At 38.4% G+C, this 13142-nt stretch overlaps 5 protein-coding genes across 14 annotated transcripts; 3 read left to right on the top strand and 2 right to left on the bottom strand.

The window, feature by feature from the left end:
- Positions 1-457: 457 nt before the first annotated feature.
- On the top strand, positions 458-912 carry LOC659074 (protein LTO1 homolog). Its single transcript, XM_965407.4, has 2 exons — positions 458-464; positions 515-912. The coding sequence occupies exons 1-2, from the start codon at positions 458-460 to the stop codon at positions 910-912; spliced, it is 405 nt and encodes a 134-aa protein (XP_970500.1).
- On the top strand, positions 775-2300 carry LOC659153 (uncharacterized protein). Its single transcript, XM_001809751.4, has one exon. It carries the CDS (start codon positions 915-917, stop codon positions 2268-2270), a length of 1356 nt encoding a protein of 451 aa, XP_001809803.1. The 5' UTR covers positions 775-914; the 3' UTR covers positions 2271-2300.
- LOC657694 (hexokinase type 2) lies at positions 2292-13105 on the bottom strand. Of its 6 annotated transcripts, none has more exons than XM_008203492.3 (7): positions 12945-13105; positions 4412-4574; positions 3895-4250; positions 3713-3812; positions 3253-3445; positions 2773-3205; positions 2292-2722 (listed from the first exon to the last, which is right to left on the bottom strand). In XM_008203492.3, the coding sequence occupies exons 1-7, from the start codon at positions 13044-13046 to the stop codon at positions 2645-2647; spliced, it is 1425 nt and encodes a 474-aa protein (XP_008201714.1). In that variant the 5' UTR covers positions 13047-13105; the 3' UTR covers positions 2292-2644. The 6 variants fall into 6 exon arrangements, with proteins under 6 accessions (XP_008201714.1, XP_008201713.1, XP_966410.1 ...); XM_008203491.3 differs by lacking the exon at positions 3713-3812 and adding an exon at positions 3521-3620; XM_961317.5 differs by lacking the exons at positions 3713-3812; positions 12945-13105 and adding exons at positions 3521-3620; positions 12614-12772.
- LOC135265981 (uncharacterized) lies at positions 4894-6583 on the top strand. Of its 4 annotated transcripts, none has more exons than XR_010333893.1 (5): positions 4894-5132; positions 5185-5378; positions 5429-5536; positions 5778-6138; positions 6203-6583. XR_010333893.1 is itself a non-coding variant. In XM_064356406.1 (5 exons), the coding sequence occupies exons 3-5, from the start codon at positions 5322-5324 to the stop codon at positions 6564-6566; spliced, it is 1131 nt and encodes a 376-aa protein (XP_064212476.1). In that variant the 5' UTR covers positions 4896-5132; positions 5185-5201; positions 5254-5321; the 3' UTR covers positions 6567-6583. The 4 variants fall into 4 exon arrangements, 3 of the variants coding, with proteins under 3 accessions (XP_064212477.1, XP_064212476.1, XP_064212475.1); XM_064356406.1 differs by having other exon boundaries at positions 4896-5132; positions 5185-5201; positions 5254-5378; positions 5429-6138; XM_064356407.1 differs by having other exon boundaries at positions 4895-5124; positions 5254-5378; positions 5429-6138.
- On the bottom strand, positions 6528-8888 carry LOC107399213 (uncharacterized). Of its 2 annotated transcripts, none has more exons than XR_010333892.1 (5): positions 8675-8888; positions 8239-8616; positions 8054-8186; positions 7801-7992; positions 6528-7747 (listed from the first exon to the last, which is right to left on the bottom strand). XR_010333892.1 is itself a non-coding variant. In XM_015985003.2 (5 exons), the coding sequence occupies exons 1-5, from the start codon at positions 8576-8578 to the stop codon at positions 6607-6609; spliced, it is 1743 nt and encodes a 580-aa protein (XP_015840489.1). In that variant the 5' UTR covers positions 8579-8841; the 3' UTR covers positions 6576-6606. The 2 variants fall into 2 exon arrangements, 1 of the variants encoding a protein (XP_015840489.1); XM_015985003.2 differs by having other exon boundaries at positions 6576-7040; positions 7104-7747; positions 8239-8841.
- Positions 13106-13142: the final 37 nt, after the last annotated feature.

The raw sequence follows: 13142 nt of genomic DNA, 5'->3' as shown, positions 1-13142 counted from the left end.
TTTTGGTGATAATTTGCAATTGTGGCGTTTGAACGAACTTTATTTTAATGTTAGACGAACTCCATTTAGTGTTTTAAATGTGTAGTTAGATTTGGATAATAGGACTTGGATGTCATTTGGATCTACTTATCCTATACCCACGGGGACCTATTTTTTGTCTATTGCAGGGAAATTGTGCAAAATAAGTAAATATTTAGCTTAAAATGGGTTTTTAGGTGATTTTTGGTATGTTTAACGAGTGTTTTCCAGTTTAGTTTTTTACCATTGATTTTTTTGGAGGACTTGGTGGCCATGGTATTGCATACACAGCAGGGTTTAAAATCCTAACCTTTTTTTATGGTGCAATTTTTTGATTGAAACTTTGTGATTATTGTACCGATTTTTTGTAAATCTGCAATTATCATTTGTGTTACACACGTTTCGCAAGTTTTGTGCTTGATAAGCGTTATGCAAGACCATGACAGGTTAGTTTTTTGTCCACTTGAAAAAATGTTAATTTACATTTCCCCATCAGATGAGCCCGAAAAAGACATTAACGATGTTTTCTCCGACATTCTCCTGAGCGAGGACCGCATTTTCGAGCAAAGTTACAACCAAGGCTACGAATTAGGAAAAGGGGAAGAAAACATCGAAGCCTACCACTTGGGTTATCATCGTGGGGCCGAATTAGGTGCAGAAATCGGTTATTACACCAGTATTACGTCATATTATTTAAGCCATAAATCAGGTGACGAAAAAATCGTCAAAGAACTCGATACTTTGAAGGAAATGTTAAATTCTTTTCCCAGAGAAAATGACCCAAATGTTGATATATTAGAACTCATAGGCAAAATTCGAGCGAAATTCAAAAAAATCTGCGCGGTTTTGAAACTACAACCCTCTTTTCCCGAGTCTGACAAACTTTCGTTTTAATCATGTCTTCGGTGCACATTAGACAAACAATTGACAGTCTTTTGGCGTTTCTGGAACCATTGTTGGGTTTTGCCAACTGTCACATGGTAGATTTTTACACCCAGAATTCCTACAAAAAATTTGTATCTCCGGAAATTCAAAACGAAATCGAACAAATTGGTTACGAAAACACAATCAAGCGCATTTTCCTGAACGAGTTTGACGCGACCCCTCATTTGAAACAATTTGTCGAAGACAGCTCAAAATTTACGTTAAAAAACTGCCACGTGTGTCTCAATTTGGACTCTTTCACTCAAAAACTGCAATCGTGGGGCTGTGATACTTTAGATACGTTCAAACTCGAGATTTTCATGAATGCGAAAAAATCGCACGAGGTTGAGATTTTAAGCGCCGTGGCCGCGGCCCTATTCCGGGTCTCGCAAGCGTCTCATGTGGTGGATTTGGGCGATGGCAAGGGCTATCTAAGCTCGATGTTAGCCCTCCAACACCAAATCCCGGTCGTGGGAATAGACGCGTCCAACACTAACACTTGTGGGGCTATCAAGCGCGCCACCAAACTCTCCAAAGTGTGGAACGGCATCCCCAAGGCGCCCCACAAATCGCTCCCTAAAAAAACCGAAAATTTCGCCAGCCCCCACGTTGAACTTTACAAACAAGTCACGCGGTTTGTTGACGAAAGGTTCGACTTGTTGGGGCTTGTGCGGGACGTTTTTCCCAACGTGTCTCACCTGGGGCTCGTGGGGCTCCACACGTGTGGCGACTTGGCTGCCAGTTCCTTGAAAATTTTTAGTAGAAATGAGGCAGTCAAGTCGGTCTGTAACGTGGGGTGTTGTTATCATTTGCTGGACGAATCGGGGTTTCCCCTAAGTAGGTTTCTCACAGATCGGGGGTTTGTTCTTGGACGAAGCGCCCGAATGATTGCGAATCAATCGGTCGAGAGGGTTTTACAAGAGGGCGAGTTGCCAAACATTACGATTTTTTATCGCGCGATTTTGCAAGTCTTGCTTGAGGAGTTTTGTACAGATTTGCCCACGAAACATGTCGGGAAGTTTCGGAAAGTGCCGGTTAATTTTTTGGACTACGTCCGACTAGCTTTAAAACGAATTGACGTCACTCTTGACTTGACTGATAACGAAGTTGGGGCTATTTTTTCACGTTATGAGAAACGACTCAATGAATTGAATGTTTTTTACTTGTTACGGTGCAAGTTATCACCGGTTGTTGAAAGTTTGATTTTGCTTGATCGCCTCTTGTTTTTACAAGAGCAAGGTTTTGAGAATTCGTTTCTGGTCCAGTTTTTCGATCCTGTTGTGTCACCCCGATGTTATGGCATTGTTGCAGTTAAAAATGCATTGTAATGGATTGAATAAAACACAATACTGGTTTCATTCTTTTATTAATTTGTTTACAACTAAACCCATTTAGAAAAAAGGTTACACGATTTAAGTACCTACACTGCAATATTTCAGTCGTTTCTAAATTAAAGCGCGGCTAATTTATGACTAAGGTTTGCATATAAAAAATACATTTCATTTGTAGATGGCAAGCCAGTAAAAAACAATTACGTTACATATTTTACAATAAAAATTTCCGTAAAACAAATACAACAAATAAATAACTTTTATTTTGATAAAATTTAACAAAAAATAGAGTTGATAGGAGCCACTTGTTGCCCCAAACCAAGTCGTTTGGGACAAATCCTAGTATTTACAAAAATAACCACTAGCTAACTTCACCGTTTACGTGAAGCCACGGCTGCCACTAGCGCAGCCCCGCGTCCGCTCCCGTCCTCAGACAACATCAAATCAAACTGAAACAAATCGCTATAACTTCCACCAAACTGTTCGTCAAGTCACATACCACAATCCCCGGCTCGACCAACTCGGAAATCTTCTCCATCATCAAATTATGGAAATGTGGGTGGAACCTGTACAGAGACCCATCGATCCCGACTGTCACCCTCGGCTCTTTCATTTTATTCAAAAGCGTGGCGATTCCAGCCGACGCCAAATGAGCAGCTCTGCGAGAAATGCATTCGCAGACATACCTCACATTAATACAGTCTTGTTCAGTGGCATGTTTCAAGCCCAACTCCTCGAGAATCTCCTTGCAGTTTGTGAACGTTCCCGGGGGATCACTCTCGATTTCCGAAACGTATTTCGTGTAAAACCGGTCGCGGGTAAACAACTGGTCGGAACCTTTACCCCCGAACAACAATCCCTCGTTTGTGAAGCGCTCGAGGGCCAGTCTTACCAACTCTCCCATGTACATGCCGGAAATCATTTTTTCGTGCCTAACGGGCAAAACTAACCACGGCTTCATTAACCGACTTGTACTTACAGTTGCTTCCCGGGATTCACCGTGTGTTCGTCCACTTCACGGTCGTATTGCGTTCGCACGAAATCCAGGGCTCCGTCGTCTCCGAAAGCCCCCCATTCGCAATTGATTAGCACTTTGCCGGAACCGCGATCAGGCTCGTCAAACATTTCGGCGTTTTTCTGGTCTTCCACGTAACACGCGTTCGTGCCAGTGCCTAAAAATCGGACAGTTGGTACGGGAATAGCACGAGGCGAAGCCGAGTGCATAACTAAGTGAGTCTATAACCTACCGATGATCAAGCCGATCTTGCAATAGCGATTTTTCCATGCACATGACATGAGTGTTCCCGTGGTATCGTTTAAAATGGCACAAACCTCAATCTGAATGTCCTATAAAGAGGGGCAAAGGCATGCATGAGGAAAAAATTGAATGACAGTGCCTGTGATTGTATGCATGCATCCGTGCATCCGATGAAACTCACCGATTATAATACCAACCCGACAGTACCGATTTTTCCAAGCACACGACATTAAAGTCCCTGTCGAGTCATTTAAAATCGCCATTATCGAAATAGTAATATCCTGAAATTCAATACCGAGGGGTGATATTACTGGCCGTGATGCATGCACTGTCTCCAATTATCATCATTTATTTCAGACTCACCCCGCGTCTGTCAATCGCATCTTTGAGCATCTGGACCACGTCGTTACCCACAACGTTCGAGCAATTGAACCCTTTGGTCCACCGCTCCAGAATCCCCTTAGTCAGTCCCTTCTGCATCAACGGGAAACTGAACGTGAAACCCAACGGTAAAACCTCGTGTTGGATCTTCTCATCTTTGGCGAACTTGGCCAAACAATCGGCGATGTGGTCGAAAAGTTGTTCGCCAGAGCCCAACATGATGTGCTGAGGGATGGCGAAAATTTTCGACCGCATTTCGAAGTGATTCTTGCTCAGTTCGATCAAAAGTACGCGGAAATTTGTGCCGCCAAGATCCAGTGCAAGGAATTTACCCGTTTCTGAAAAAATCCAATTCTCATTCAGGTGTTAACTCGAAAGGTCATTGGCTCCGGTTATTGATAATCGAAGGTGGAGCTACGCAAACGAATATCTTAACATAGATAATTAATTTTATGCCGCATTATGCTGTAGTTCCGTGTGTTAGGTAACCAATATTTACCTGAACCATCGGGCAGGTCTTGGACGTAGGTAATGAAACATTTTACAATCGATGTCGGGTGGGTCGCCTTTCCGAGACCTTTCTTCAAGTCGTTCAGCAGTTTCTTCTTGTATTCTTCCAGTTGTGCGTTGCTCAGGATGAGCTCTTGGCATTTTTCGCGGATCTGCAAGAGGCAAAATGTTATCTATTCCTAATAGTAATAGTTTATCGCTTGTGGTCGTTTGAAACGTATTGTCCTCTCTTATCTTTGCAATCTTGAACGTCTTTTTCTGTTTTTAAATTGTGATAAAGCAAATCCGTTCTCTCTCACTTATTCAATGACTTAATAAATTTCAAAACACGACCTTCTCCAGAAAACCCGACCTTAAAACCGGTACCTAACTACGACATTTCCATACATTTGAAACCCCCATTCATTACAAAATGATAATCAATCGCTACACCATGTGCTCGCTTTAATGAATACGCGCTATCAGTCGTGACGTCACCTCCCCACTCTTATTACGGTAGGTCAGTTGCTCAAAGCTAAACAACCAGTCTTTTACATGTGGTGTAATACGTTTTTCGGTTTTTTGGTTGTGTTTGTGCGTTAATAACGTGTCAAATAGCTGCAGCGGGTGTAATTTGTGCCACTAGAGACTTTAATTTAATTTAGAAGTGACTTTTTGTGAAAATACGAACTTTATAAAAGAATACAGGGAACCACGTTGTCGGTGAGAAAGTGAGTAAGCTTTAATTATACTTTGAGAAACTATTATATTTATGCATTTTAGTGGCAGAAAAGCACATTGTTAAGTTTCACTTTATTGCGAAATTTTTTGGGGACGGTAATCGCTTTTTAGTTCGGGGAGAAAATGCTTTTACCAGCGGTCACGTCACCAAATTTAGGTTTGATGGCACAGTACAACCGATGAGAATTTCTGCAGAAGTTCTACCGAGCATGAAAAAGCTAAATTATACTGTGGAGGTTTGTATTTATTTAACTGTTAGACATTTCTTCTACAAAGTGTGTTTTAGATTTCATATGACCTAGAAGAAGGGGTTAAGACGGCACATTGTACCTGCCCAAGGGGCAACGTGGCTTGCCATCATATGGCTGCAGCATTATATTATGCTCATTATAATGTAAGTGCTACTGACATTGAGTGTCAGTGGAGTGCCCCATCAAAAACAACACCACAAACAGAAGTCATTAAGTTAGCTGATGTTTACAAGCCGAAATTATCAAACTATACGGCACTGTCTAGGTCCTCTACTGAGGACGAAATTATTCAGTTCCGTGCCGAAATAGGCGTCACGAATGTGGTGGGCTTCACTTGGCTCCTAAGACCAGAAGCAAGTGAAGAAGCCAGAAAAATTATTGCAGATATCGAAGAAATTCTACAAAGCTTAGAATACGTGCAGGCCATAGACAAACAAAAGTTTCTTTTGGAGAAGTGCAGAATAGATGAGGCACGCATTAAACTGGTTGAGGCGTGCACTCGGGGCCAACATGTTAACGAAAATTGGCATGTAGCAAGGAAACATCGTTTAACGGCCAGCAGGTTTGGCATGGTACTATCTGCTTGCAGTAGACGAAGATTCCCACCCTCTTTATTTAAAAATTTGGCGGAAGGCTATTCGCTTGACAGGGTTGCTGCTGTGCAGTGGGGTAAGACCCACGAGAAGACAGCGCTCAGAGAATTTGAAGAAGCGACGAATCTTAAAGTCCAAGAGACGGGATTTTGGTAGGTCGAAAATAATTAACACGTATAACTTAGATGAATAATGTAATATTACTTTTTTTTGTAGGTTGGAAGAATCAGGCTTTTTGGGAGCAAGTCCTGATGGATTAGTGGAAGAAGATGGGATTCTCGAAATTAAATGCCCATATAAATATAGGGACACTGACAGTTTGTCTGAAGCCCTGAAGGATAAAAAATATTTTTATTGGAGGGATGAAAATGAGGACATTAATCTTAACAGCAATCACAATTATTACCACCAAGTACAGGGGCAAATGCACATCACTGGTCGAAGTATCTGCTACTTTGTCGTGTGGACACCAAAGTGCACAGAGATATTTCAAATTGAAAAAGATCCGGGGTGGTCAGAAAATATCAATATTTTAAAAGAATTTTATCTTGACCAATATATTTCCTTTATTTCACAATAATAAACTGTATATAAATAGATGGTTTTTATTTTACATTATTTTAATCATCACAATCCTGAAACAATTCTGCTACCTCTTTAATTAATGGAAATTGGAGGTTTGTTAAAGCGGCAGTCGCTTTAAAAACAATATCTCCATAGTGGCACAAAGACTCTGGCAAAAAATTTAAAATATGATAACATTTTAATCGGCGTATTGCCCTTTCGACGTGTATTCTTGCACGTGCAATATTTTCGGTACACTTAACTTGCTCTGGTGTAAATTGGACATTTGATAAAAAAGGTGGAATATTCAAAGTGACCCCTGGTGGCAGAATATTTTGGATCAAAAATCCCTTATCGGCTAAAATCATATCTCCAGTTTTTAACATGTCGATTATTCCACAATTTAAAACAACTTTTTGATCAGAAGTTGATCCCACGTATAAATCACTTACAAATGTGATGACACCATTGGGTGCAACTCCAATTAGCCCTTTGAAAGTATTATGATGTTTGTAAGTACTATATGTTAATTTCTGTGTTGACATAGACTTACGTGATACCACAGTGAAAATTTCGGTACAATCTAGAACTGCTCTACAATTAGTAAAATTGCTAAAACATGTTGGCAAGCAAGATTTATTTTTTTCGCGCGAAGGCATTGTCGTCATAAACTGTTTATATAAAATTTCATATATTACATGGACAAATGTTAAAATAATATTAGAAACTGTGCTTTGGGCAACCCCAAAGCGTTGCGCCAAATCAAGTTGAGGGAAATTGAGTCGTAATTTTACTAGGGTTAAAAAGAGTTGGTCAATTCTAGTTAACTTTTGGACTGTCCATTTGTGGTAATATTTTATGTCCAACTTTTCGATTAAGTGAAACAATGCTTCGAAAATCTGGCTATTGGGAAGACCGGTATATAAAACAATGAGTTTGTCATTTCCTTGAACATTTTCATAGCAAAATCGTACTGTCAGATATTGTATTTTTGCTTTAAGTTCAGCATTTTCCTTTTTGAGAAAATACATTTCTGCTTCAAGAGCCGCATGTGACACCAAGGGTGCTTGCACACCCATAGATTCTAACGGAGCATCTTGAATTATATCTGCTGGTGCTGCAACTACGGCTGTAGACGTCGATGGCACTTCCTCTAAATTCATTGTCGATGGTACTGTTTCTTCCGGTATATCAACACTATTCAAATGATCAAATTGTAAATCAATTTAAAACTAGGATTCACTTTTTACCTTAATGATTCAGCGGAACTAGAACAAGAAGGGAGTCCTTGTTTTTTCATCTTTTTTTTTTCTGGAGATTCCACTTGAAAATAGGCTCTTTTTGCGATATTGTGCAAAAATAATTCAGGACCATTTTCCTTTCTTCCATCCCGAAAATGGCAGCTGCAAACGTAGGCTCCTGGTCCGGGTTCTACATCTCTTCTACATTTAACAATGAAACAAGCAATTAAAAATTAATATCAAAACATCTATTAAAAATTACCTCAACAATTTTTTCCATAGTGCTCGTTCTTTTCCCGACTTAGGAAAACTAAAAAAATGGCATTTATCGCGAGTACTATAGTGTTTGCAATCTGGAGCCCAACACATTCCCATAGTTGTGATGTAAAAACCTACTACACATGAACTATCAAAGTATCGCAACAAAATATTATTCACAAATCATACCTAATGATGTACCACAAAAATGAGATAATGTCTTGGAAAAACAGAATTTTAAAAATTCAAGAACACGAAGATATGGAGAACGATCGGAAAAAACACGATAACAAAAGACACTCACGAAAGAAGCACAGAACTCACAACCCGTACTACTTTCAACCATGTATGTGCCTGAACCCTCTACCCTCGTATACCTGCTATTCATCCCTCGTGATGGGGGAGGGGGACAGAAAACAACCCGTTTATTGGGGTTGCGCCGGTTGCACCCCATGAATTCGTCATTCAGAAGAAATCCAATGTCATTAGTGTGGCAAACCATTTTTCCCTCAGTTTTAAAAGGCCACATAATAATTTACATCAATATGATGTCCAAATTAAGAAAAACTGAATTTTGAAGTTTGAAAAAAGTTAGGTTAGAAAAGGATTTATGTGTTCAACTTACAGAAATATTAGCTCAGTTGCTAAAATCTTTAAGAAACGACATTGCATTTTTCATAGCTATCATTTCTCTGTAAAAGTAATGTTCCTACACTTCTAGCATTAAAGAAATACGAAAAACTTTTAAATGCCCATAAGAAAAGCATTGAAAATGGCGATTGTTTAGCTTTAAGGTGCTGACCTACCTCAAATGTCTACGTCACACTGATAGCGCGTATTGGTTGGTCGAACCGACTCACACCCTCAATTCCGACCAACCAGCGTCCAGTAACCGAACCTAACTTATACATACCGCCGCCTGCGCTTGCGAATGTGAGTTTCTTCTAAAACCCATTTTTTCACTTAAAAAATCGGAAAATCCGACTCGGACAAACGAAAAACCCACTATCGATAACGGCGATAACACGATATGAAAGTAACAATCGCGCCTTGAAACGTGTATGTGTGTGTTAAACCCGACCCGACGAACACACACGAATATATAAAGTACGATAAGTTTTACGATCTCTCTCCCACACACTGCTCCATGGTACCCAGAACGAGCCTCCACGTTGGGAGAATGCGATTGGTCCAAGGCAGGGGTGTGGTAGTTGAGGTTGCTTGCCTGTGAATCGTCACGCAAGCTGAGGAAATGTTAGACAATCATTTGCAAGGAAAAGGTTTCACAACCTAGACAAAAATGACGTGCTTTCACTCGAACAATTGAGCAAACACTCCAATCTATTTTAATAAATTCCAGACACGACTCTTATCTCAAGGTGGATTTTTCGCGGCGGAAAACCGCACTTTTTGAGAAATTCTTCAGTTTTTCTAGATTGCTTTGAGTGGACACTTCTCTACAACGGACAGTTAAAAATTCCCCATCGGTGTCCATAGTTGAGAGGTTTTACTGTATTGTAATTTTTATGTCACTTGGGGACAACGAGCGAAAAATTGAACACAAACACAACAAAAAAAATAGAAAAAAAGTACTGTAATTAAAGCTTTCATAACGGTTCAGATGCACACGAACATCACTTGCTGTGATGTAATTAGTCATTTTCTGCACGCGTTTTGAAAATACCAATTACGGTCGGAAATTCCGTATTTTGCGAATGTTTATCTAAATATTTCTGTGATGCAGCTAGTTTTCTAATGAACTTTAATCACTGTTTGTTTATACCGGTTGTGTGTTATTATCATTTAAATGAATCACCGAGTTTGTGAGTTTTGGACTTACAGTTGGGGTAACTTGAATAACCATTTTTTAGTTTTCACGTATCAAGTTTCACTCACTTACTAAGAAAATTTCTGATAAGCTTCGGCTTATAAACCGTTGACGTGATATACAACTAGGATATCATAATTGCTAGGATTAATGACATTATAAAGGTATTTATCAGATATAAAAAATTATAGGAGTATTGTTTGTTTATAATTTTTGATTAATTAATTTGATAAAAAATTATTGACTGGAATATCCGATTTCTTAATGGTATTTCGACGAATTTGCTAAAAAATGGAGGAACAATAAAAATATAATCCAAAGATAAGCGAGATATTGCCAAATATCTTAGAATTTAATCTCAGAACGATCCAATATTCAACGTACATACAATACAAAGATCTTTATCTTAGTTTGTACTTTAATTTCTGACACACCTATTATCTATTTATTGTGGGTATACTTCTTTTTTTACATATATATGGAATAAATTCAATGTGAGGTTGAAGATTCCTAAAATAAATTATTTTCCGTGTCCAACTTTAACTCCAATAGGATTTTCCTGGCATCGATTGGCCGCTAAAAAGTGGGTCAATCCTAATTGAGTCCTGTTTTGTTGTTGACATTTAGACACGCAATTATTTTATCTAATTGTTTCCTCGAACTCTACTAATATTTTCACCAAATGCATGAAAAAAAAAATTAAACGAAAAAGTATAAAAGCAAGCAATGCAATTAATATTTTATTTTTCATTGTTCTGTCGTTTAATTCAAGTACGTCACTTCTTTGGCCTTTAATACAAACATAAATGTCGAAGATGATGCAAAAACCATTAATATTGCAGCTCGTTTGTGGTATTCATAAGGTTGTGTTTCGTAGGTGTGTCTTTGGGCAAGCGCAGACGTGCCCAGACATTCGTATTTCAAGTGCAAGGAATATAAATTAGAGGTTTTGCGGTATATTACCTCTTCAAGGTAAAAAAATATTGCATAAGCATGATACGCAAATAATCACAATTGTATGAAAATTTACAAAAACGTCACAATTAAAAATAAAAAGTCAATAACACGCTCCATTCAGTTTTTCAATAATTCAAACCAAAAAAAAATTTTTTTCTTCATTCCGTGTTGACTTACTTCAGGCGTCACGTAGTCACACGTTTCGAACGGTGCCTGCACCATCTTCATGCCACCTTTAGTTATACACACACCGCGAGGTTACGTACGCGAAAGTCTGCTCTGTTTTGGGGCAAGTTGAGGTCACCTTCAGTGGTACTCTTTCCACCACACCCCCAGAAACGATCGATTCGTGTCTGACGTCACAGGAAAGTGAACGCCACAAGGGTGCGCGAATATTCTAGAACGTTTTGGGGGCTCGTCTGCCCTTGAAAAGGGGTGACTTGAACTGGAAAATGAGTTGCTATAGGGGTTCGATCAGACGGCATACGTCCAGTGGACGATTTTGATCAATTTCAGAGCTTGGCGAGCTGGGATTGTTTACAGAAAAGTAGCAGGAATGCAAGAAAAAAATTGGAATTTTGGCGTCAATGATACCGGTTAGAACGCTGGCTTTAATTTGCTTTAATTTACATAAAAATGTGACTTGACTGTCTACCTACTGCTATAAGGTCGTTATTTTAGAATCAGAAAGTGAAAGCAGTTTTTGATAACAATTAAAACTTGTTCCTTAATAATGCAACCTAACTGTCCATTTCCTTGCATTAGTGTTACACATCTAAATTTGTTTTCAATTAGCCAACAGTTCTTTTAATTAGTTTCAAGGGTTTCTTTGATTCCATAAAAGTTTTAAAGGAAATTACCATTTTAATCAAAATAAAATTCCCAAGATTGTATTTTGTAAAAGTGAAAAAATGACATTTCAAATAATGCGAAATCAATCAATATACTTGAGACTTGAGGGCAAGTTTATTATTATACCGGGTGTGGAATTAGCTAAATAATTACTGTTTTGCGATTAATTGGAATATTTTTCGACAAATGATATTTTTTTATTTTTTTTACTTTCATTTTCAGTTTTTACGAACAGTATCAGTAGAAATGAATTTTTCTTTATAGAAACTTAATACCAGTCAAAGTGTTTGCAACCTACAATTAGAGCCTACATTTTAAATTTTGAAATACGAGCGAAAAAAAATGCACTGATGACGGACGGGACATAAAAATCTTGTGTGTGAAAATCGTTCTAAAAAATTTATTCAGACAGGTTTCAATCATTAAAGACTTTAACAATATTAAAATTAGACAGTGGAAATTAAAAATTCTTGGATTTGTTTAACAACGTAAGAAATTTTATGTTTGCGATAACGGACGGGACAGCAAAAGTTATAAAGATAAAAAAGAAATATTACTAATCAATTTACTTTCCGATTTCCTTTTTTAAACTACCAGAAACTAGAAGAATACTCAACAGTAAATTGATAATTGAAATTTATTTTTTGATTGCCGTTATCTTCACTGAAGTAAATATTTAATTTTTTCGAGATTTTTCGTGTCGAATTCAGGAACGAAATTCGTTCACGGGCCCGAAGGTTGCAAATTGTAAAATATAGTTATTAGGTAAAATCGTCCATCAAGGTAACCGGAACCCGGAAATGGACGTAACTGGAACACACGTGACTAACAACAGGTGAACTAAGGATGAACTTGAGTACCCTATAAAAGCAAGGTTTCCGACGCATTCGAAATAAAATTTGCATCAATTTAGATAAGGGGGCTTACTTCAGGATTCTGGCATTCGGTGCGTGGAATGGGAAGGGGTCTGCACATGCAGGTTCTTTTCTGGCTTGGGTGTTGTTTCGGATGCATTTTGTACAAAAATTTTGACACGAATAGTAATGACACTCAGAAAAAATTAGATATCTAGATGAGTGAGACTAAAAACTGGTCAGTGCTAGTTTTTAATAAATAACAATAAGCAATAAAGCTAAATGAGCGGAATTAAATAATTACTTTACCGCGTCATGTGGCTAATTGAACACGAAAATGACATGGATTTTGTCGTAAAGTCTGACAAGGGCAAACAGTGTGTTGTAAATCAGCGATTAATTACCTCGTCAGTAATTTCATTCTCAGCGTCGGGATTGAGCCCGATTTGGTCCACCTGAAGTCTCCCCAGGTCGTTAACACTTTCAATAATTTGCTTTAGTCGCATTTTGCAATTCTCAGACACGAACACTTGGAATACTAACACGCGATTGAAAAAGTATGTATGTTAATAGTCTCTTTATTTTTCATTTCTCAATTCCCC

Source organism: Tribolium castaneum, chromosome 4 (assembly GCF_031307605.1).
Source record: "Tribolium castaneum strain GA2 chromosome 4, icTriCast1.1, whole genome shotgun sequence".
Taxonomy (NCBI): Eukaryota; Metazoa; Arthropoda; class Insecta; order Coleoptera; family Tenebrionidae; genus Tribolium; species Tribolium castaneum.
The sequence above is the reverse complement of the archived record's forward strand: the minus strand, read 5'-3'. Positions and strand labels throughout refer to the sequence as shown.